A 24,015-nucleotide genomic window follows, 5' to 3' on the forward strand; every position below is an offset into this window, starting at 1 on the left:
TGCCCTAATTTGGTTGTGAAAATGGTAATAATTACTGCAAAAATGTAATGGTTGGCAGCTCTGTAGGTGGTATTCTCAAATGTTAACCTGGGTTTTGATCCAGATAACAAAGACTTTCAGTCCATACTTCTATGAAATGCTTGCTTTGATCTTGGTGATTACAAATTTGTAATGAAGATAATTTACCAAAAAATTCATTGACATTTTTTTGTAATCCAAATCAAACCCTTATTTTTCATATAATTTCAAAAATTTTCAACTTCTGAGAAGCTTCACCAGAAAGTTTGGACATATTTCATTGAAGGATTAAAATAAATGATTTGTGAATGTCTTTGCAACATGCATTTCTGTTGATTGATTAACCCAAGCCTTAACTTACAAAATAATCAACACTATCAGAATATCAATAGAGCAATAGAAATTCACAATGGAATGAATGAAAATATGTCACTGTGTAGACCAACATGGCAGATCCCCAGATGCAATGTGAGAAAGGCATCATGGCTGTATTATATCTACAGATGTATAATGATCAACTGATGTACATGTGTGAGTGTCCAGTGATGGAGGGGGGGGGGGGGGAGGAGGTCCAATGGAAGAACAGCTTTGAATACATAGTGGTCTTTTTATTTGATCTCTCCCTCCTTCTCGTTCGCTTTGTCCATATTTTGGATGGTTGTTCCGAGGATTCCTTCAATATCCGTTATCACGTACTGGAATTTGAAAGAAAAAAGTATGAAATACCGATCAATCTTACTTAAATCAATCAAAGGAAAATGGAGACCAGGGCCCCGTCTTACAAAGAGTTACGATTGATCTGATCAATCGTAACTCTACGGAAATCCATCAGTCATAATTTTTTTCTACGAAATATTTGCATAATGTCCTTTGTATACAAAGAGAAGCACAGTGAATTTTCAAGATAACAATGAATGCATGAATATATACATCATAGCTAGAAAATATTTTTGAACATGCATAATAGATGTTGGCGTTGCTGGCCGTCCATAGTTGCGATTGATCGGATCAATCGAACCCTTTGTAAGACAGGGCCCAGGGCCCCCATTTCATAAAAGTTGCTATGATCGCAACTCTTGCTGGAATGCCAAATTTCATTGGAAGAGCCAATCAGAAAGCAGAATTTTCACCGTTGCCATGGCAGTTGACACTCCAACAGGAGTTGCTATCATACATGTATCGACTATTTACACAAATTAATTTTGTTAAAGATAGTTAATCTGTCTTTAATATTTTTCATTCCCAGATTTTCATCAAAGATAAGTGTAATATAAATTGGTAATAGAAAAGCTGCATGTATTCATTAATTTATCATCATGAAGAAGGTTTTCAGGAAAATTCATCAGTAACAAGCAGTTTATATTTGTACACAATAAATGTCCTATTCATTTTTGGAGGGAAGCTTGTTTCTTGTTAGCTCAAGATACATGTATATCTTGGGAATATGTATTTGACACAACATACTAGTATGTTGAGCTTCATAAAAGACAAGCAGCATCCTCCAAGGGATAATGGAGTAACATATTAAATTTCTACAAAATACATCAAGGTGTGTACCCGCCACTCTGATGCAATATTGCCAATTTGAGGATGACCTTGGAGAGTAAATTTAGAAATTTGAGTAGACTATTATTCTTTGTAGTATATGCAATAGGAGTTTTCATCAAAAGCATATACTACAAAGAATAATAGTCTACTCAAATGTTTCCACATACAGGTTTAGTTTTTAACAATGAATTAAAACCAGGAACAGACTGGGTCTTTCTTATTGAAATGGGAAGACGGTTCAACAGGGAAACTATCATCTGAAATTTGTAGATTATGTGAAGTTGGGTGTATTTTCAGCGAAAGTAATCCTGAGAGATAATTAGGGGCCTGGCCATTCAAGGCTTTTATTTATACACCAGAAAAGGTTTGAAAAGCACTTACCTTGAAATTAGTCTGTCCCTGCATGTTAGGAGCTGATATCTCTTGATGAATGACGGATAGATTCCTCGCAAAGTTGGCCAAGACTCCCTGGAGCTGTTCACCTATAGCAAGCATTCCAATCCCTTCTCGCTTGAAGCTATCAATGAGAGTGAATACAGTTCCTTGCTTCTCCTGCAAACAAAAGGAAAGTATTGTATGTTCATTCAGTCATCCATCCATCTATTTGTCCACACAATCAACCATCAATTCATTCATGTATTCATCCATCCATCCATCAATCTTTTCATTCATTATTTCATTCATTCATTCAATCATCCATGCATCCATTCATTTTCATTCATTCACTCACCCACTTGTTTATTTATTTATTTATTCATTCATTCTTCCATCCATTTATTATTTCATTCCATTCTAAAAACAATTTTCTAGAAAATATTAATTTCTAGTTCAACATTCAAGAAAGTATGATCATTAGTAGAATACATAGAAGCTAAAACATGACTGTTATTTCAAAACATTTTGAATGGTAGAAATCAGTAATATGTTAAACCAGTAGAATTTGGTTTGCAATGGGTACATCTAGCCTTGAACTTCATTCGACCCTTCTGATGTAATGATCAATGATCAGGTCATAGACATTCGAAAGCTTGTAGCACCCCACCCCCTCCCCATCCTTGTTGAGAGAAGGTTTGAACCTTGAACCTGGACGTAGATAGCTTCCTATGGGACAGAAGGTACTAAAAGCTTATGATTGTCTACGACCAGATCAGCCATTGTTGCATCTGAAAGATCAAATCAGGTCACATCATTGATTAACACTGCAGTGGATAGCCAAAAGTTGAATGTCTAAACATTACATGATTTAAGTGCATAATCTACATGTACTTTCATGCCATAAGATCTACCTACGTATCATGTGACATTATTCAACATCATGTGACGTACCTTGATATCATAACCAATGCCATGCGCTCTACACATCTGAAAGAAGACACTATAATGGATGACCGTCAGGTTGGTATGCAGAAGGCGTGTGCTCATTACAGCATACCTAGCTGTGCTTGGAGGCTCCTAGAAACACAAATAAACAACATTCAAATAAATAATAATGAGCACTTATTTAACACCCCCTCTCTAGATATTATCTATTTTGAGGATCACTATTATTAATCAACAGCAGATATCAGGGGTATTATTCTGAAACACTGCCACAAATTTTGTCATTTGATGAGAGACTGTTATGGTTGTCACAAATCAATATTCTGAAGATTCGTCTTTTTCTGTCATATCTCTCTAAGTTCCCACCCATCTTTTCACAGATTCACCAATCAAAATCACTGTTAGTTCCGACTTGGAGACCTCCTAACCAACAGGAAGGCTCAGGGAAACGGGGGGGGGGGGTCTATCCTCAATACAGAAGCTGGCATGCGTGGCTGCGCATAATTATACTGAGAGACAGAAAGCTGAGGAATTTTAGAAAAGAGAAAAAAAAGTAAAGAGAAAAAAAAGAATAGATATTTGCGGCATAGCTACTTGAAGCATGATAAAAATTATGAAAATAGTCAAAGACAATGAGTGAAATTAATACCACAATCTAATCTAATCTACTTGTGGCATGGAAAAAAAATTAATGAAAATAGTCATAGATAATGAGTGAAATTAATGCAACAATCTAATCTAAATATTGTGTGCTTGACATTTAATTGGCATGGTATCAGGATATTATGCTACTAAATTTATGACCGCTAGACCCTGTCAAAAAAAATTTCATATCATTTGCGTGTAATGGGATTATGCGTGTTTATGAATTATTCGCATATTTTGGGGGCATGCTATAAAGAAGAGCCAAAAATTATGACAATTTTGAGGGCAGAAGTTATGACATCCATCAGAATGCAGGATCTGTCATATCACATACAGAGCATCGGTTGGGTCAAAGATACACCCATACCAACTCACCTCTGGCTCTATATATTCAAATTTCCTCCTATGATTACTCTTCTTCTTCTCCTTCTTGACGGGAGGGACGTTGAAGACATAGTTCTCGGTATCCAGGGTTCCCCCAGTCACATACAGCATCAGTTTGGTCATTGATACACTATCGTCATACCACAGGTTCAGGTCTACAGCCCATAGCTTCTGCTCTTGCTATATGAAGAGAATGATTATAATAGGCACTTATATAGCGCCATCTAGAAACAATATATTTAGAGGCGTACTCCATGTATTATTTTTACTCCGTCTTGACCGTTTCCAGCGCTTGTGCATTCGAGGAATTAAGCCTCCTTGGTACCAATTCACCTCACCTGGGTTGAGTGCAGCACAAACTGGATCAATGTCTCGCTGAAGGGAATGATGCCATGGCTGGGACTTTAACCCATGACCCCCTGTTTCAAAGTCTGTAGCTATATCCACTGGGCCACAAAGTTCAGCAAATTATTGAAACAGTCAAAATCAGTCTTATGTTACCTCTACAAAATATTTAATGGGTTATACAAGACCGTCCACCTTAAAGACACACAATAACTAATTCATAGCTTAAAATTACCAGGCATATAACTTGTCAAATTTGATCATCTATAACCCAAACAAGAATTCACAGGAATTACAGTTAACACTGCCTGGTGACTACATGTACATGTCATTGTTGGTTTTTATGAAATTGGTCATTTACAGTTGAGCAATAATGAATATATGTGATTTTAAGTTTCATACATGTATACTACTTGCTAAATCAAATTTAAATGATAGTTAATACTATGGAAACTGTGAGTTGAATATTATTTCTTGCGCAGCATGTGCAAGAACTAGCTAAAGAGCTCAATGCTATTGGTCAGAGGATCTCTGATCTTGCCAGATTTTTATCGTCATCTCTCTTTGAATGGAACATGGAACTCCTTGCCGCCTTCACTAAAGACTTCCCCAACACTTTCCTCATTTAAGAAATGTCTAAAAACTTACCTATTCTAATTTTTCTGTACGGTTTCCATATAATGCTCATAATTTTGTAGTTATTATTCTTATGTTTCATCCTCCCTATTTGTGTTCTGTTATTCTTTCTTTCTTTAATGCGCTTTTTATCTGATGAAAAGGCGCTATATAAATGAAGTGTATTATTATTATTATTATTGATTTATTTCCCATTGAGATACAGTATCAATCCTGAATGCTTGCAATCATGAAATATGATTAGAAAGAATATAAAAAGAAAATATATAATTTGTTATTCTTTGTGATGATGCAGTCATGAAAATTTAACAGGGTTTTGACAATGCTCCCTTTTGTTCTTAGTTTGATTTTAGGAAAATCTTAAGATAAAACTCTTCAAGCATGCACTTAGAGTTCAACCTCCTTCAAACAATGTGAGATTCCCTCTTGATAAAATGATTTGTTATTGTCATACTAAGTCAACTAAGTCTTTGTTTCAATAATAGTTCCATTTGTTCTTGCAATCACGAAATATGATTATAAAGAATATATAAAGAAAATAAATAATTCATTATTCTTTGCAATGATGCAGTCATGAAAATTTAACAGGGTTTTGACAATGCTCCCTTTTGTTCTTAGTTTGATTTTAGGAAAATCTTAAGATAAAACTCTTCAAGCATGCACTTAGAGTTCAACCTCCTTCAAACAATGTGAGATTCCCTCTTGATAAAATGATTTGTTATTGTCATACTAAGTCAACGACGTGAAGTGCCCTTGGCATGATTAAAGCAACAAAGGCTAAGAAATCACTAGCAAAGTAGCCGAGGACACATCTTGAAATAATGAGCTTCCCTCTTGACAAAATTATAAAAAAATGACTTGTTATCTATTCATGCTTAGTCAACGATGTGAAGGGCCCTTACCGTGGCTGGATCAATGAAGGTCACAAAGTCGATAGCAAAGTAGCCGAGAACGCCTCTTTGTCGGCAGCATTTAGCGACCTTGATGCACGCCTCGTTGAGTGGTTTGGCATCGACTGATGATTGGGGTACGGAGAGGCCCCAACAGTTGAAAGGGGAGTCAGCGTGTATCTGATCTCCACTTGATATAATAGACATACGGCCATTGGGCTCAATTAACATGTTCACCGTCAGTGACGTCACACTGTCAGATGGAGGGCAGGCTTCGATTACACCACCTTTGTAAAGAAAAAGAATAAAGAGGATATGATCAATAAATGTAATTAAAACAATAAAACTCAAAGCATTGACAACATAACACCCCCCCAAAAAAGAAGAAAAACACGCAAAAAACAAAAACAAATAAGAATAACCAATCAGTAAAACAAGACACAAGTTACAAATAAAACTCCATAGTATTACGTAGGCCTACTGTTATTGCCATGAAAATCCATATATTTCTATATATTTTATTGTTCGAAATAGTAATAGTCAAAAAATTCATTTGCCAAATTGACTATGGGCCCGGCAGCACATGTGCAGTGCCAGATCGACGAGCCTCTATCGCTTAACTGTAAATAGACTGGGCTATTTTGACGCCTAAGAAGACTGGGGGGAGGGCTGATTCAGCCCCCCTTATGATCTCGGCCTTCGATCGCGACGTAAATTGGCATGCGGATTACCCATGGCATAATCTACAAAACTATAAGATCAAATTCTGTGAAAAATTCTCACTGCTAATTAGAATGCTAATTTATACGTAAAATCAAGTTTTCTCTAATTAACTAAATAATGCTAATGTTTGGTTCACAGACTCTATAGGAATCTGATCAAATGTACTTTTTTTTCATGTCAACATCACATTTATTTTCTTATGTATTTTATTGTTTTCTAAATTTCTTATGTATTTCTTTTTTTTTTAACTTTTTTTTTTTCAATGGAAATTGTCAGGGACCTTATTTTGACCATGCACAAGATGAAATTAATTGATTTTAATCAGTAAAAGTAAAAATAATGATACATATATGAATTTTGGCTAAAAACACAGTATTTGCATTGGATTTGTACACAAATTCAACTTTTTGAGCAATTTGGGGTCTGCATGCACTTACAAAATGTTGCATAATTTCAGAACCGCCGCAACCGCGTACCCGGGGGTCGCAATTTTGGACTAAAAAGTTGCGCAAGACTTGAAAGAAAAAAAGGCAACTAGCGGTCAAAAAATTTTGTGCGGCAGATTTATCGCGAAAAATGTAGAGGGGACTGAATCAGCTCCCCAGTCTTTTTAATTTTAGGGTTAAATGTTGAACGCCAAACAGGGTACATTGTAGCAGCAACTCCTGTCTTTTTACGTCTTTTGGTCTGACACATGAAGTTAAAAATATGTATATATATATATACAATGAATTGGACATATAAACATCTATTAAGTTGATTTAGTATATTTATGAAAGAGTGACAAATTATCATGCATCAGCATATCAAATGTCCCCCAAATAATATTTTGTGAAAGCTGATTATGAGATTTCGGCCGTTGGCCGCGCGATCGCGCCGAAAATTGGCACACAGGTTGTCTTGGACATATTCTACAAAACTATTATTTCATGCAAATTGCTAATAAGCGATTATGCTAATTTATGCATAATTAGTATGCAAAATCATACTCTTCCCTCTAACTCCCCAAATAAAGCTCCAAATGTTCCAATTTGTGGTATAAAAACTCTTTTTGGTGTTCAGATCAATTTCTTATGTATTTTATTGTTTTTTGCAATTTCTTATGTATTTCTTTGTTTTTTGGACCTTTTGTTTTTCATTGTTTTTTTAATGAAATTTGTTGGGGACTCTTCTGAGATCATAAACAGCATAAAATAAATACATTTAGACCAGTAAAACTGAAAATAATCATACATTTATGATTTTTTGTTGAAAACACAATTTGCATTGACTTTGTACACAAAATCATGTTTTTGAGCAATTTTTGGTCTGACATGCACTTACATAATGTTGTGTAATTTCGGAACCGCGTACCCGGGTGACGCAAAACTGGTCTCAAAAGTTGCGCAAGACTTAAATAGTAAAAAGTAAGCGAGCAGCGTGGTCAAAAAATTTCGCGCGGCGAAAATATTGCGCGGTGAAAATATTGCGCGAATCGTTGAGGGGGGGGCCTCCGAGGCCCCTCCCGGCCTGGATAGGGTTAAGGTGGGGGCAATTCCTGTCTGACCCCAAAACTTTCAATAATAATAGCTGTATGAGTCCTTGGCAAACAAAACTAATGACAATCAAAGACCCTTATCATTCAAACTTCCAAATTAATTAAATTGCCCTCAGGATATATATAATAACATGATACAAAAATGCAGGAAATCAAATGGCAGTCAGAGACCTTTATAATATTCTCTGATGAAAATTAATATCAAGGGTGAGGGGACAAAACAAAGAAGAGAAATATATTCCAGGTTTGATGAAAATCCATTTAGAAAGAACGTAGCAGAGCTATGAATATTGATATAATCATACGCGAGCAAGATCCCCAATATTGTATGCCCATTTCAGGGCAGACGTCAACTTCAATACCTAGATCATGTCTTAATAAATATTAACAATTTTATTGAAATTAATAATTTTTTATATTTTTTTTACCATTTGAAAACTACAATCTAAGAAATTCATCATCTTATTCTGTGAAATTTACCTAACTAGGTTGAATTCTCCGATCTACTACATATTGGAGCACTCTCTACAGAATAATCTGATTGAATTTCTTGCATGATATTGCCCCCGGGAAAGTCTAATTTGGCTATGATTAGAGCAGTTCTACAGGAAATGGTTTACCTTGGCTAAGAAATGCCTCCAGGAATTTGTCCCAAGTAGGGAAGAGTTTCTTATTGACCGGAGTAGCATGCTGTGCCAAGATGTCGGGCATCTCGGCGTGTATTTTGATGAATGCTGGCTCCTGTATCAAGACAAATTAGATTTAAAAAAAAAAGGTTCATTCAGACAAGGCTTGTTTACACGACAAATCACAAAGTAACAAATTAATACCCCTTTCACAAACCCAATTATGCGGATTATATCCGCATAATTCGGTTGTAAAATCGGAGCGGGACCAAAGTTATCCGCATTATTTCGATGCTGCAATTATCCGCATAATCGGCATTGGGACCAGATTTTGGCTTTGTGAACGCATTTCTAAAGTGATGCGGATAATCGCCATGGTGCGGTCACAAAAGGTCACCCTTTTCCAACACAACCCCATCAGAGGGGGCGTGTGCAGTTGCCATGACAATTATCCGCCTTTTTCAGGTCGGGCACTCGTAAAAAAAATAGTGCGGATTATTTTCGGAGTTTGTGAATGCAATTTTCATTGAATTATCAGCATTACTCTTAGGCAGATAATTGGAGGATGGGTTTGTGAAAGGGGTATAAGGTCACCAAGGTCGATGGGAAACAAAAAAGAAAGTATTCTTAGAAGTAAAAAAGTATTTTATTCCAAAACCAAAAGATTTTCTTTAATTTCTCGAGCCAACATGTAGATTTTGGAAGACACATGAAAAATATGCGGCATGGGGTCAGAACGATCCACTTATCTGGTCACTGTAAAATGATGATATGTCTCTCCCTCCCCCACCCCCCCCCCCCCCCCACAAAAAAATACAATATTATGTTTATTATGTTTTGAAAATATTATTTCATGAAGTATATGAATACAGAAGAAAGCGATAACATAAAATCAGTATCTAGTATATCAAATGATTTCAATTCTGCCATGAAAGTGTTCCCAAAATAATGAATGAAATGAGAAGAAAAAGAAATATTGTGAGTACACTTTGTATGTTCTGTGAACTTTTAGTACATGATCATTGCATTAGTATTGAATATGGAAGTAGAGAATTAGCATGTGGGGGTGACATGGTCTAGTGGTTAAGACTCTCATCTTTCAATCTGGGGGATGTGGGTTTGATTCCCAGCCATGGCGTGTTTTCCTTTAGCATTGTAATGCACTCAACCCAGGTGAGGTAAATGGGTACCAGCAGGAAGTAATTCCTCAAAAAGCTGCGATCATCGGAATAGGTAGACTAGCTTAGCCGGGGTAACATAAGAGCGCCTTGAGCACCTAACAAGGTAGATACGTGCGCTATATAAATCTTGTAATATTACTATTATCATTCCACAGCTGTTGAGCCAAAGTTAAATCATGAGAATACCAACATCTCTCTACAACTGCATTGCTGGCTTATGATATACATTTATCCCCCTTCTACCTTCGATGACTATGGCATCAATTTAAGAGATCTGAATAAGAAGCATACATACCTGTGCCCACTTCTTCTCCCATTTCTCTCCATACCGAAGTTCTTCTTTCTTGGCCCAGGCATGGCAGCGAAGGTTTGGAGTGACATCACAATAGGCAATGCCCCGCCCATCGATCTCATCGTCCAGCTTGAAGAGATAGCGTTTCACGTTCAGGTTCTCAGTCACCAACTGGGCAAGACTCTCATGGAGCTGGAGGAAGAAAAATATATCAAATAAAATTTTCATTTTTTTAATAATAATATAATATATTCCGCTTTATATAGCGCTTAATACATTGGAACGGAATCGCTTTACAGATATATATTACCCGGTCATCAGATTCAATCAGTCATTCCCGCACACAATGTACATGTATGCACATCCTCCACTCCCTGCGGAAAATTCCAGTCAGTCGCCGGTGAGGCGCACACAGTACTGGACAAGCTACAATGACTTTCACATCCTACCGGGTACCCATTTAGCCCCTGGGTCGAGAGTGGCAAAGTGTGGATTAACGCCTTGCCAAAGGATGCCAGAACGCGGTGGGATTCGAACACACGACCCTTTGTTTACAAGGCGAGAGTCAGAACCACTACTAATGATTACTGACTGTGACCAGTCAAAACTTATGCCGCCACCATTGGAAGATTAAGAATGCATCATACACTTATTTCAGAAATTTCAAAATATTGACCTCTGTGACCTTTTATCCTTCATTTCACGATCCCGAAATCTAATCAGATCATTGTCACTCCTATAAGCGAACTTGGTCCAAATTCAGAAGTTGAAAACTCTCATAATTGCTTCGTTATTGTGAAAACAAAATATTCTCTATACTGCTAAAGGAATACATGTAGGTCATTTTTCTTTAGGAAAACCTAATTAATTAAGTCTTATTACAATTGGGTCGCATTTGCAGATATGGCAACTCATTTGTTGCAAATAAATCTGAGAAATAATATCCCTTTTTTATATTCCAAATGATATATTTATTGATACCTTCAGTAAAACATATAAATATAAATCAATATAAGGATAAAATCACATTTTTTTATAAGAAATGATATTGATGTTGATTTTTAATATTGCAGAATAGATTCAAATGTAATTTAGGAATGAAAATATAATAATGTTTACCTGTTGCATGCTATAGACATCATAATCAGACGGAGGAATGTCTACTTTAGCACTGGTGAATATCCTCTTAGAACCAGACTTGGTAGAATAAAGATGAGACACTTCCGGTTCACTGCCCAAGATAGGAACATCTAAATAAAGAAGAATCACAAAGAGATTAATTGATGAGAAAATTGTAATTAATGTTTGTGAGTATCAAAGTTCTAGTCTATTTCCCGTACTGGACAGGCAACCAGTTTTTCTAGTACAAACATGCCATCTACTCACATTGACTTTTGCATCGTACTGGGTATCCATTTAATACCTGGGTAGAGACTGGCAAATAAGGATAAGTGCCTTGCCAAGGACATTGATGCCAGATAGGATTCAAACCTTTGACCCTTAATGGACTGAACCACTATATGACACCTCCAGAAACTTAATTACCTAAAATATCCGCTACTGATAGATCATCTTTATGCATAACTCCAGGGACCAAGTAAGCTTCCTTTCCAATGATAAGATTCTTTATTCTCTCTATGGCCCTCGGACTGTACTTTAAGAAGGTGGCCAGGCACATGCTGTGGGTCTGTAACACACAAACAAATCAAGAAAATATTAGCATTTTATCCTAAAGATTCCCAAAGTCCATGTTTGCAGAAAAGAATGAATCAATGTCTGTACCATAATTACTTTTAGAAAGTTGTCTTAATGGACCGTGTGCCTGTTAACAGCTGAATCTTAGGCCATGATAATACATAATGTGCCACATAATAGGCAACTAGATAATCAGCACCTTATAAATGCTATGTATTATTATTAAAATATTAGCAATCAATCTTAATTATTCCTCTAGTTAAGTCAATGCTGTAGAAAACAAGAATCTTAATATATGGTCACATTTGAGAAAAGTCATTTTGTTTCAGTGACTAGATGTCAATAAAGTGATTTCCTGTTTGTACCCAAGCTCTCTTCCTTGAAAAATACATCCACCTTTTACTGGGAAACTCACTTGGGAAACTAGTTACTGATCTTCCAATGGATAGTGCATATCTAGAGATTTATGAACTTACTGGGAAATATTTGCTTATCTTTCATTAGATAGTGAATATCTACAAGGATTTATGAACTTAATGTGGAACTACTGACTGATCTTCCATTGGCTAGTGATAAATAAATATCTAGAGAGGTTTATGAACTTCCTGGGACACTATGGACTGATATTCCATTGGATAGTGAATATCTACATGTATATATTAGGATAATGAACTTATTGGAAAACTATTGACTGATCTTACATTGGATAGTGAATATCTAAAGGTTCATGAACCTACTGGGAAACTATTGACTGATCTTCTAATGAATAGTGAATATCAAGGGGTTTAGGAACTTAGGCACAAGAGATTTAATATCACTTAAGTTCGCATGCGTTCGGAATGCTCTATTGTCTTGCTAATCCCCATAACGAATGGGTTCGTAGTGCCCCCTGCATACATCCGAACGCGAGGATTACTGTTAACAAAGAAGTCAATAGAAAGCGCTGAAGTACTCCGTTTAGGATACCACTGAACGCAAGGATTACTATTAACAAAGGAGTCAATAGAAAGTGCTTAAGTACTGCGTTCAGAACGGAGAATGGTTCTGCTCAGCTAGAAACAGCTACAGCCGGGTCCAGGGGGATTTTCCCCAAGTGATCAATGTGATGGAAAAAAAAGCAGTTTGCCAATGTATGGATTTGACATTCATTGCAGATCGTTTGGCGATCATTTTAAGAAACATCCTGAGTCAAAACTTTGCGCATTTTAATTTTGACGGACGTATTTTTCCATTTTTATTAAAAGGTGATCAATTCCAGATGTTTTGCGCTCATGATAAGAAATTTCCCGTGTATGAAGGGATGTCCAAACTTTGCGCTTTTTAATTTTTGCGGACGATATATATATACTTTTTTTCAGTTATATTGAAAGTCAATAAATTTAATTCGTAACAAATCGTCTAACAACAATTTTAAGACATTTCTCGAGTCAGAAGGGATGTTCAAACTTTGCGCTTTTTGATTTTGACGAACGTATTTCATTTAATTAAAAGTTAATCGTCAGAGAACTTAACGATGTCGGCGCTATCTCTTCGACATCAGATCAGGCGCGGAAGTCGTCCGCTAGTTTTTCCTTTACATTTTACTTCCCGTGGTAATGCTTTATTTCATACCCTGACATCGTTTACAAGATCGTTAAATAGGTTCTGACGTGCAGAAAACTAACGATGTTGGCTATATCTCTACGACATCAGATAAGGCACGGAGGTCGTCCGCTATTTTATCCTTGATATTTTTTCTTCACGGGGGTATCATTTATTTCACACCCTAACATCGTTTACATGATCATAAAATAGGTTCTGACTTCAGATAACTTCACAATGTTGGCGCTATTTCTACGACATCGGATCAGGCACGGAGGTCGTCCGCTAGTTCATCCTTGACATTTTCTTCCCGTGGTCATGCTTTATTTCATACCCTGACATCGTTTACATGATCGTTAAATAGGTTCTGACGTCAGAGAACTTCACGATGTTGGCGCTATCTCTACGACATCGGATCAGGCGCGGAGGTCGTCCGCTATTTTATCCTTGACATTTTTCTTCCCGTGGTCATGCTTTATTTCATACCCTGACAACGTTTACATGATCGTTAAATAGGTTCTGACGTCAGAGAACTTCACGATGTTGGCGCTATCTCTACGACATCGGATCAGGCGCGGAGGTCGTCCGCTATTTTATCCTTGACATTTTTCTTCCCGTGGTAATCAGTTATTTCATACCCTAACATCGTTTACATGATCGTTAAAATAGGTTCTGACGTCAGAGAACTTCACGCTGTTGGCGCTATTTCTACGACATCGGATCAGGCGCGGAGGTCGTCCGCTATTTTATCCTTGACATTTTTCTTCCCGTGGTCATGCTTTATTTCATACCCTGACAACGTTTACATGATCGTTAAATAGGTTCTGACATCAGAGAACTTCACGATGTTGGCGCTATCTCTATGACATCGGATCAGGCGCGGAGGTCGTCTGCTAGTTTATCCTTGATATTTTTCTTTCCGTGGTCATCCTTTATTTCATACCCTGACATCGTTTATGTGATCATACTGGGAAACTGTTGACTGGTCTTATATTGGATAGTGAATATCTAGAGGTTTATGAACCTACTGGGAAACTATTGACTGATCTTCTAATGAATAGTGAATATCAAGGGGTTTAGGAACTTACTGGGAAACTGTTGACTGATCTTACATTGGATAGTGAATATCTAGGGTTCATGAATCTACTGGGAAACTATTGACTGGTCTTATATTGGATAGTGAATATCAAGGGGTTTAGGAACTTACTGGGAAACTGTTGACTGATCTTACATTGGATAGTGAATATCTAGAGGTTCATGAACCTACTGGGAAACTATTGACTGGTCTTATATTGGATAGTGAATATCTAGATGTTTATGAACCTACATGTACTGGGAAACTATTGACTGGTCTTCTATTGGATAGTGAACATCAAGGGGTGTAGGAACTTACTGGGAAACTGTTGACTGCTTCGGGTACAATGATCTTAAACCTGGAAACCATGTCTTTCTGATCATCCACATTGCCCGATGCTACAGCGTCTCTTAGACCTAGCAGCTTGTTATAATACTGGAGAGTCTCGTCGTTCAGTGTGACAGGAGATATGTAGATCACTTCAACATTGGGATCTGGGAGAAAAAAATGTTTGCATGGTTTTTGTTAACGGACGACACTACAAATATAGCAAACTGTCCAGCGTTAGCTCCGTAGATTTTGGAGCTAGGGAAGGCAATATGGGGGGGGGGGGGTGTTTCACAAAAGAGTCAATTGTAACTTCGAGTCACTCTTATATTCCCAGTAGCAAAGTTGCGCATCACTGCATCGGTCAAATCTTGTCAGGACGCGCGCTTACTTCGTACCAATTAATACGATTGCATGTATACACCATGTGCGCGTCAGCATTTATACAAGACTTATTTAAGTCACACTCAACTCTTTCTGAAACACCTCCATGATGTTTGCATTGAACATCAGCACCAACGTCAAACTAGAAATCATCCACTGTGTCTGCACAATGCAAAATCAGCAACTTTCATTCATGAGTAAATAAATTCAACTTGAAATTAATAAATGCAGCTGAAGTGTCGTCAACTAACCTTGTAAGTCGCATAACCTAGCCATCTGTTGATTTTGTTGGATGTTGAAATCACCGATGGTTGAACGTATCTTCTGAGAGTATCCCAGTGAGGGAAGATGAATGAGAACACGCCGTGATTGCTGGATGCGATCCCAAGATTTCTGCAACGTCTGTATCGTGAATGAAAGGGAAGATCTTATGCTGAAGCATCTGGGGTCACTCTTTCATAGAACTTGTTATAAAAGCAAATTTGCAATTACAATCTATCAATCATATCACATTATGATCAATGCGGTCAATCATAAACCATGAGTCCTACAATCAAACATTAAAACCTGTTTTTAGCTTTGCTCAGTAATGAGAAGTATACTTAGGTATCATAGACCATTACAATATAAAGTGTAGTAGTCATTAAACGCATTTTCTACACATAAGAATTTTAAAATGGCACCTTTTTCAGGCCATTAGTATCAAAATTTTAAGTCTAGCACCCTCTTTTGGTTTTAGGTTAGGTTTTCATTCTTATTCAAAATAGCTGTTTGAACACATATTTTGAGCTGTGTAGTCTCGTAACATAGGACCACTTGATGATAACACACTAATTCACCACTCAATATATTCATACCACACCAATTCTGTTACCAAGTAACCAAACAAATACTTTTCTCTAAAAACATTTTAGTTTCTGTGTATGAATAAAATTATAGGGTAATTCATTCTCTGCATTATTGATGGGTATATCAAAAAGTTTATTTTCAAGACTAATTATTTATAATAAACAGTAAACAAAGTGTTGGTACTGTTACCTTTGCTCTTCTCCTGAATGCATCTAGTTGATTCTTTCTGCTAATCTTCAGCTGTTGTTTGACTTTTGACATCTTGACATTCATGACCCATGATATTGCAATGACCCCAGCCGCCCACTTCTTGCGTCTATACTCCAAGTAAGCAGTCCGATCTTTGTGCCTGTCATTGCAAAGTGGAAAAAGAGGTTATATATTTCTCACATCTAGGACTTTTATATATCCATAACATAAATCTGTATTTAAATCAATTACTAGTATTACATTCCATTAGAATCTTTCAATCAATGCACACACAAAATGTTTAGAAGGAAATTTTCACTCAACTCCTAAACTTTGTAATAAAATATAATCAATTTTTTTTCCATGAACACTGGATAATTTCTAAACCTCTTGAGGAAATTTCATTTGCAAAGAATTTAGCATGAAATCAGTAGCAATGAAAGAAATATACTTGCCATCTTGCCAAAGACATTCCAACTGTATTTTTTGTAGATATACATGTAGTGTACAGTGTAGGTAAATCACATGGGCCTGGCCACTCTACATATTAAACTAGCTAAGCCTTGCTGTTTGAGACATGGGCATTAGTTCCCAATTGCGTCAATAATTTTGCATGTTGTAAAATTAAAATATGCAGTTGTTCTGCAATTTCATGAAAATAAAACCCTCACGAAAGATAACAGCTTATGCAGTATAAGATCAGGGGGCCATCTTACAAAGAGTTACGACTGATCTGATCAACCTCAGTTCTATGGAAATCCATCATGGTCATACATGTAATATTTTCTACAAGAAATATGAACAATGTCTTTTGTGAACAAATTGAAGCACACTGAATTTTCAAGAAAACAAAGAATGTATACATAAAACATAGATAATATTTTGAACAAACATGCACAATAGATATTGACTTTACTGGCTTTCCATAGTTGTGGTTGATTGGATCAATCGCTATTCTTTGTAAGACAGGGCCAAGGAGACGCTTACCTTCTCCAAGTAGCCTGTATCTTACAGACAGCCATGTGTTTACCATCAGGAGCCAAGTACCTTCTACCGGGTTGGTTCATAATGGTGCTAACATCGTCAATGTTCATACACACACTCAACAAGACATCCTTGCTAGGTGGTCTGTTCAACTCGTACTCAATGGCAAGATCAGCTAGTCTGTGGGTCAAAGGAGAAAGTGGTGGTGTAATTTTAGATTCAGGGCATGTTCTGATTTACGTCTTTGTCGTTCATGCTGAGTGCTACGAAATGGAAATTCATATATTTTGCACATTACCAACAACGCAATAGACAGAATGGGTGATATTGTGATAATTAAACCTAGGTTTAACCCTGTCTAAACTAGAATTTTAAACCACACTTCTAGGGAATGCTAAGATTCATAATATTTCTGTCATATTCATAGCAATTATAATGTATCATTTACTCAATTAAAATGCCTAATGGTTTTGTATTTTCCTATCATTCCCATTTCAAGACTCAATTAATATTTTACAACTTTTTGCAGCAAGAGAAGAATAAGTTTTAATTGATGAATAAGATGACAACTGGCACTCCATAAATTGTGGTCTAAGTTAACCCAGGTTTAACAAAAACCATGGCTATCATAATACCACCCATTGTGTCTAACCGTTAAACATGAAATATTCCCCCATTCTCCGAGCATATCCCTAACCAAGTTTTATTTCACGTGAAAGTCTGGCAGGTACATTTTATATGACTTCAAATGACCTTTGACCTCAACATGATGTTACCCCTATTTCATCCATCACAATAGTTTCATTGAAAAAGGAGTAAATGTTCAAACTTATTTGTTTACAAGAGTCTTGCAGGTAAATTTAACACATGACTTGAAATGACCTTCGACTTCATCCTGTGAGCTCCAACTGCACTACAACATAATGTAACTCCTAGTGCATCCATTGACCAAGTTTGGCTGCCATTGGACTAACAGTTGTCCAGTTTTGAGTCATAAAGAGAGCCTTGCAGGTAAACTTTAATGTTTGATATGAAATGACTTTTTACCTTACCATGTGACATCCAATGCCGCTATAAACTGGAATTTATATTGCACAACACATGTGGCAGCTGCATGCCTGTAATTTTATCTTTTTGTAAAACGACCATTACTGGTCTTCTTTATTCATTTCATTTCAATCATTCTTGAATATTTTCCTTCATTTCTGGAGGGACATTCTCTTCTATTTCAAAATGATAACTTAACAGATAAAACACAAAGCAAAGGAGGTAGAGTTATACAAAGGTTTAATTGTTACTGGCAGCTGCTTGCCTGTAATGACAAATAACTTCATTATCCTTGGATTTTCTTCAAAACTTCTGTAATAATTTTCCTTAGACTGTACTTTTATATTAAAGGCCAAGTCCACCCCAGAAAAATGTTGATTTGACGTAATAGAGAAAAATCAAACAAGGATAACACTGAAAATTTCATCAAAATCGGACATAAAATAAGAAAGTTATGAGATTCTAAAGTTTCGTTTAGTTTTCACAAAACATTTATATGCACAACTCAGTAACATGCAAGTGAGAGAATCGATGATATCCCTCACTCACTATTTCTTTTGTGTTTTATTGTTTGAATTATACAGTATTTCAATTTCTACAGATTTGAAAATAAGGACCAACTTGACCGAACCATAAAATGTTAAAACAAATGTATTTCCACGCGTTCAGGGAGGAAGAAAACTTTGTTTCATAGAAAACTAGAAGAAAATCAGAATATTTCATATATCATATAATAAAATACAAAAGAAATAGTGAGTGGATGACATCATCAATCCCCTCATTTCGATACCGACCAGGATACATAAGCATATAACTTTTTTGTGTGAAATTAACCGAAATTTAAAGTTTTCATAACTTTCTTATTTTACAACTGATTTTGATGAAAGTTTCAGTGTTAAGCTTGTTGGATTTTTCTCTTTCTATTCAAATCAGCTTTTTGTTGGGGTGGACTTTCAATCCCACCTTTCAATCCCACTTGACATCAGGATGGGATCTTTGTTCAAGTGGGTTTTTTTTCTTTCTTACTTGTCTCCATTGATGAAAGCGATGGGGATTGCATAGTTTGTGAGGAGCTTCTGAAGATATTTGAGCATTGTGACAATGTTCCCCCAGGAGAGACAGTAATGTTGCTTGAAGCCCAGGTAATCCTTGGTATGGTCCCTCACACGCCCGTGCTGGACCACAAAGCGATGGCTCAGGTGCTTGAACTCACTGGCAGGGGTCGTGGGCGGGGGCTAAGAGAAGACACAAACATTATCAAATCTGATTCTGACAATGTCTACATCAAACAAAACAATTTAGTAATGCTGCTTGGAGCATAGGTAATCTATTTCTATCTCCCATGACAAACAAAAGCAACTCTGTATATAGTTAAAATCTGCAATCTGCTGAATAGAGTTGCTATGTTGTAAGTAAATAAAAAGCTTGAAATTGTTTGACTTGATCCTTTCAAGAACAAATGCAAGAATAAACAGAAGGCAAAATCAAATAAAGCAATGTGAAAGATGAACATACAGTATAAAACAACTCAGAGCTCTGATTTGCTATCAGAATGGTTCCATGACATTTGCTCCGGCGACAATTGCTCCGCTCTAAATTCAACACAAAAATGACAAACTTCAACCCTGGGTTTAACACTATACCCTACCGTAAACCTAACATAAAAACATATTGCAACCCTAACTCTCACCCTACATCTTAGACGAAATTAAGCCCGGAGCAATTGTTGTGTCAACATCAGAATAGTGCATTAAATCTAGTCTACTGCCAGTCAGTAAATTGTGAAAATAATTTGTGCCTGCACAAGAATTGCACAGAAAAGTCACCACTGAGAGCTTGGAAGTAAGATGAGCGGTATTGCTTGGCAAAATCTTGGTAATCGATCGAATGCTAGGCAATCGTGGAGCAAATTGCGAAATTTAATAATATCACAAATCTAAAAGACATTTGATACACAAAAGCTTGTTGTATCCCTTGCTTCCTTCGTCAAAGTAGAGCAGAAGAAACAACAGTTTTGATGTAACATACATAAGAGATACCTTGATGACCACTCACCAATGGTTCCAGTGCTTTCACGCTGACGGCTACCATGTCTTGTGATTTGTTGGATTTCGCCGAGTGACCCCTTGACCTCGGGGATGCCCATGTCATGTTCTCATCACTAGGACCCGTTTGTAATGTCTTGGGAGTGTTGGCGTTCCCTCTCGCTGGGGAGATCTGGTCTCGGGATGCGTTCAGGATATCAGAGTCTAGCTTCACAGCAGCAAGGTTGTACATGCCATCTGAAATACAGGTGTAAACAATAAAAGGGAAAATTATTCATTTGGAGTGTCAACTTTCCCTCTTATTGGAGAGACAGTTAAAGCCCTTGCCTACTGGAACTAGGTAGTCCCTGTGTAACTGTAAAGTTTGTGGAAATTCAGAAGTCTGTGGGTTAACCTGTTACCTGATGGAAACATGTGGTCCGACTGTGGCACCAGAATATCTAGCTAAGACAAAATATCAGAGGTTGAATAATTGTGTGTATTTCTCACCCCCCCTGCTCTTTTCCTTAGCCGAATTTAACTGTCCTTGTACAGAGCATGAGCAACAGCCAAGGTAATGACGATTAGAGCACTCTGCAGAGTTTATATGTGCACGGTAAAAGTATCATCATCACTATCATCCTCCTCCTCCTCCTCATCTTTATCATTATCATCACTCTTATAATAATAATAATAGCTGGATTTATAAGGCGCTTTTTTACTACGGGTACAAAGCGCTGCTATTATTCATACTGAGTACCCATTCACTTCACCTGGGTGGAGTGGAGCACAATGTGGGTAAAATTCATGCTGAAGGAAAACACGCCATGGCTGAGATCGAACCCTCCCCCTCAGACCACGACGCCCCCACAAAGAAGAATTATCACAGAATTCTGTAGTCAACAGGTTAACCCATTGGCTTTAGGGACTGGGTGGTCCCTGAACAAATCCTAGAACGGGATTTACAGAATGCAGCAGTCAATGTATTAACATACCTCCGAATGGACCCGAGCCAGCTTTGGTTTCTTTCTTCTCCTGTGGGTCATGCAAGGTCACTAATCTTTGCCTGACCGGGCTAGGGTCAAGGGTCAACTCAGCGGCAGGAGGAATCAGACCTCTTTCCATCAGACTCAGGATACCCTTCTTGGCATCCTTCTCTGTGATGGCTGGTGGTAATAACTAAGAGAGAGAAAGAAAAAAATATATTGAGAGCCAGAAACAACGAGAGGAAGGGGAGGGAGAGAGAAAGAGTGTGGAAGTGAAGGAAAGAAAGTAGGAAAAGTGAGAGAAAGAGAGAGAGAGAGAGAGAGGAGGAGGATAGAGGAGAGAAAGAAACAGAAGAGAGAGAAATAGGGAAAGCAAGAGAATGATGATGAATTTTCAACTCATCTCAAAGATGCTAAATGTCCATCAAACTTAAATCAGGTTTGCACAAGCTGATATGGATGCAACTGAAATATGAATCTTTAACACTTAATGTCACTTTTCATACATGGTTGACCATAGATTTACAGTAACAGTTAGAAGCAGAATTGATTGTACCTTTTATGTAGATGGACCTCGATCTGATATGTTTAAAAGTAGACCTTTTAAACACTACGTTTAATAGCTTTATCTGTTCAAAATATAAGCCAAAGCTGAAAATAATGGCAGACTCACAACTACTTCTAAACTTGTAATGAAAATCCTTCAAACAACACAACCACAATTTAGGATTAATCAAATCCTACAATTAAATTTTAATTAATTTGGCAAATTTGGAACATATATATCGCATTCAAGGCTGATACATGTACATTTAGTTGACTCATTGACTCTCATATAAACACACAATAAAATCTAAATACCTGTACGGTCAAACCTATCTATTATTAAACGCCACCCAAGGGAAACAGAAAATGTGACTACTGAAGACAGATGACCTCAATAGACAGATTCTGCAACACACATTACTTTCAAATGTGAAATAATTTTGGAGTTCTTCCTTATATACAGGTGGCCACTAAGTCAGGTTTGGCAGTAATGTTTAAACACCATTTAATAATCATGGAATGTGGAGATATTTTGTATGTACATCTGTGACTGTGACCTGGGCATAAATGAAAAATAAAAATCCATATTTTATTGTTCGAAATGAAATCTGAAATAGCATAACCCAGAAAATTCTTTTTTCCCAATTGATCGTGGGCCCAGCAGCCACTGTGCAGTGCCAGATCGACGTGGCTCTATCCTTTTGATTGTTGAATGCCAAACAGGGTAGCAGCAACTCCCATCGTTTAACCTCTTTTGGTCTGACGCAGCCGGGGCTTGAACTCCCGACCTCCCGGTTGCGAGGCGGATGCTACAAACTGAGCCAACAAACCGATTTAAAGTCGGTTATAAATCCATGACGTCATACTATTCAAGGGGGGGGGGGAAGGGGATGAAACCTTTCATCCCACCCTGAACAACAGGTTCATTGCTTGGATTTACACCAGTGATTGGTGAGATAAATGCAAATGATTTGTCGGGCTTACCTGTGGGTCGACTCTGTTGGCTTTGGGTAATACTGCTAGATGATCAACCGTTGAACCAATTACAACCTTCTGTGTTGGAGGCTGTGGAATCAATATTGAAAAAAAAAATGGTGTAAAGGGGGAGTGAAATGATCAAAAATATGTGTTGTCTGTCATTGACGGTGTTATTGTAGATAGCTAGTGTTAAAATATGCCTTTGAGTCAACTCCTATTAGTAATACATAGGATAAATTAGCTGATAATTCTATTGTGTAGAGAAATTAAAGCGTTTTTGAGAGAAAAGCTACCTGTTTTGCTAACTTGCTAACATAATCATTGCAATATGAATGTATTGAATAGTGAAGCAGCGTTTTAAGGACCTATATCACAAGACTATACAGAATGTTGCATTATTGATAATGAACCTGGCCAGATATGAGTAGGTAAGGACTTGAGGTGGAGCTATTAGGACTGGTGGTTCATTCACCCTATATCTTTATCATATTTCAATTGATATCCTTCTTTGGAAGCATCATACACACCCGCCACCCTCTGGCAATGCTGCATTTTTCACAAGAAATATGCAATTCATATAACTATACAATAGTCTCAATGCATATGACAAGCTGAGTTTGCTTGTTGAAGCCTTAAACATACTTCCAATATAGCTGGATTCCAATATTTATGATTAAAAAAAAAATTGTGTGTGTAGGCAAAAAGAATGATCCTGACCAACGGGCCCTTTTTTTGAAAAATTGAATGCATATAACAAAGCAATTTTATGGGGGAAGGAGCAGGGGGTTGGGGTCTTACCTTGTGTTTTCTTTTGTCTACTATGACTGGAAGAGAAACGCTGTAGTTTTCATTGATGGCCTTTCTGTTCTGACTATTAGTTGGGTCGGATAATAATTTCATGTTCAAATTATATTTACTCTGAAACAGAAAGAAAAACAAATTCCATAATGAGCACTCAGGAAATATCAATTATCATCAGATCATCTTCATAAAATCTTGTATTTATATCGTTTTCATGTATTAGAATGATCATTTTCAAACTTTAAAATGTCTACCAATCCCTAATCAAAACACCAATTAGAAATGGTTGATAACTTAAAATGCAATGGACCCATTACAAAATATTATTTAGTTACAATAGTGATAACAATCAGTACACATGCAAGTCACTTTCACTTTGCCGGCTCCAGCTTAATACTAAATTG

General features: G+C 37.0%; 1 protein-coding gene across 1 annotated transcript in view; it reads right to left on the reverse strand.

The window, feature by feature from the left end:
* Nucleotides 1-531: 531 nt before the first annotated feature.
* The window catches only part of LOC129261771 (IQ domain-containing protein H-like), a 29,082-nt gene continuing 5,598 nt past the window's right edge, over nucleotides 532-24,015 (reverse strand). The window contains exons 6-23 of the mRNA XM_064099868.1: nucleotides 23,609-23,728; nucleotides 22,817-22,897; nucleotides 21,296-21,479; nucleotides 20,332-20,558; nucleotides 19,303-19,511; nucleotides 17,233-17,409; nucleotides 16,246-16,405; nucleotides 15,459-15,609; nucleotides 14,815-14,990; nucleotides 11,691-11,832; nucleotides 11,265-11,395; nucleotides 10,149-10,337; nucleotides 8,667-8,787; nucleotides 5,799-6,073; nucleotides 3,907-4,095; nucleotides 2,893-3,018; nucleotides 1,948-2,118; nucleotides 532-713 (exon numbers count right to left, since the gene is read on the reverse strand). Of these exons, the coding sequence (XP_063955938.1) occupies nucleotides 627-713; nucleotides 1,948-2,118; nucleotides 2,893-3,018; nucleotides 3,907-4,095; nucleotides 5,799-6,073; nucleotides 8,667-8,787; nucleotides 10,149-10,337; nucleotides 11,265-11,395; nucleotides 11,691-11,832; nucleotides 14,815-14,990; nucleotides 15,459-15,609; nucleotides 16,246-16,405; nucleotides 17,233-17,409; nucleotides 19,303-19,511; nucleotides 20,332-20,558; nucleotides 21,296-21,479; nucleotides 22,817-22,897; nucleotides 23,609-23,728 (2,916 nt within the window). The 3' untranslated portion in view covers nucleotides 532-626. The remainder of the gene's footprint in view (nucleotides 714-1,947; nucleotides 2,119-2,892; nucleotides 3,019-3,906; nucleotides 4,096-5,798; nucleotides 6,074-8,666; nucleotides 8,788-10,148; nucleotides 10,338-11,264; nucleotides 11,396-11,690; nucleotides 11,833-14,814; nucleotides 14,991-15,458; nucleotides 15,610-16,245; nucleotides 16,406-17,232; nucleotides 17,410-19,302; nucleotides 19,512-20,331; nucleotides 20,559-21,295; nucleotides 21,480-22,816; nucleotides 22,898-23,608; nucleotides 23,729-24,015) is intronic.

The sequence above is a fragment of the Lytechinus pictus genome, chromosome 5 (assembly GCF_037042905.1).
Source record: "Lytechinus pictus isolate F3 Inbred chromosome 5, Lp3.0, whole genome shotgun sequence".
In the NCBI taxonomy this organism is placed as follows: domain Eukaryota; kingdom Metazoa; phylum Echinodermata; class Echinoidea; order Temnopleuroida; family Toxopneustidae; genus Lytechinus; species Lytechinus pictus.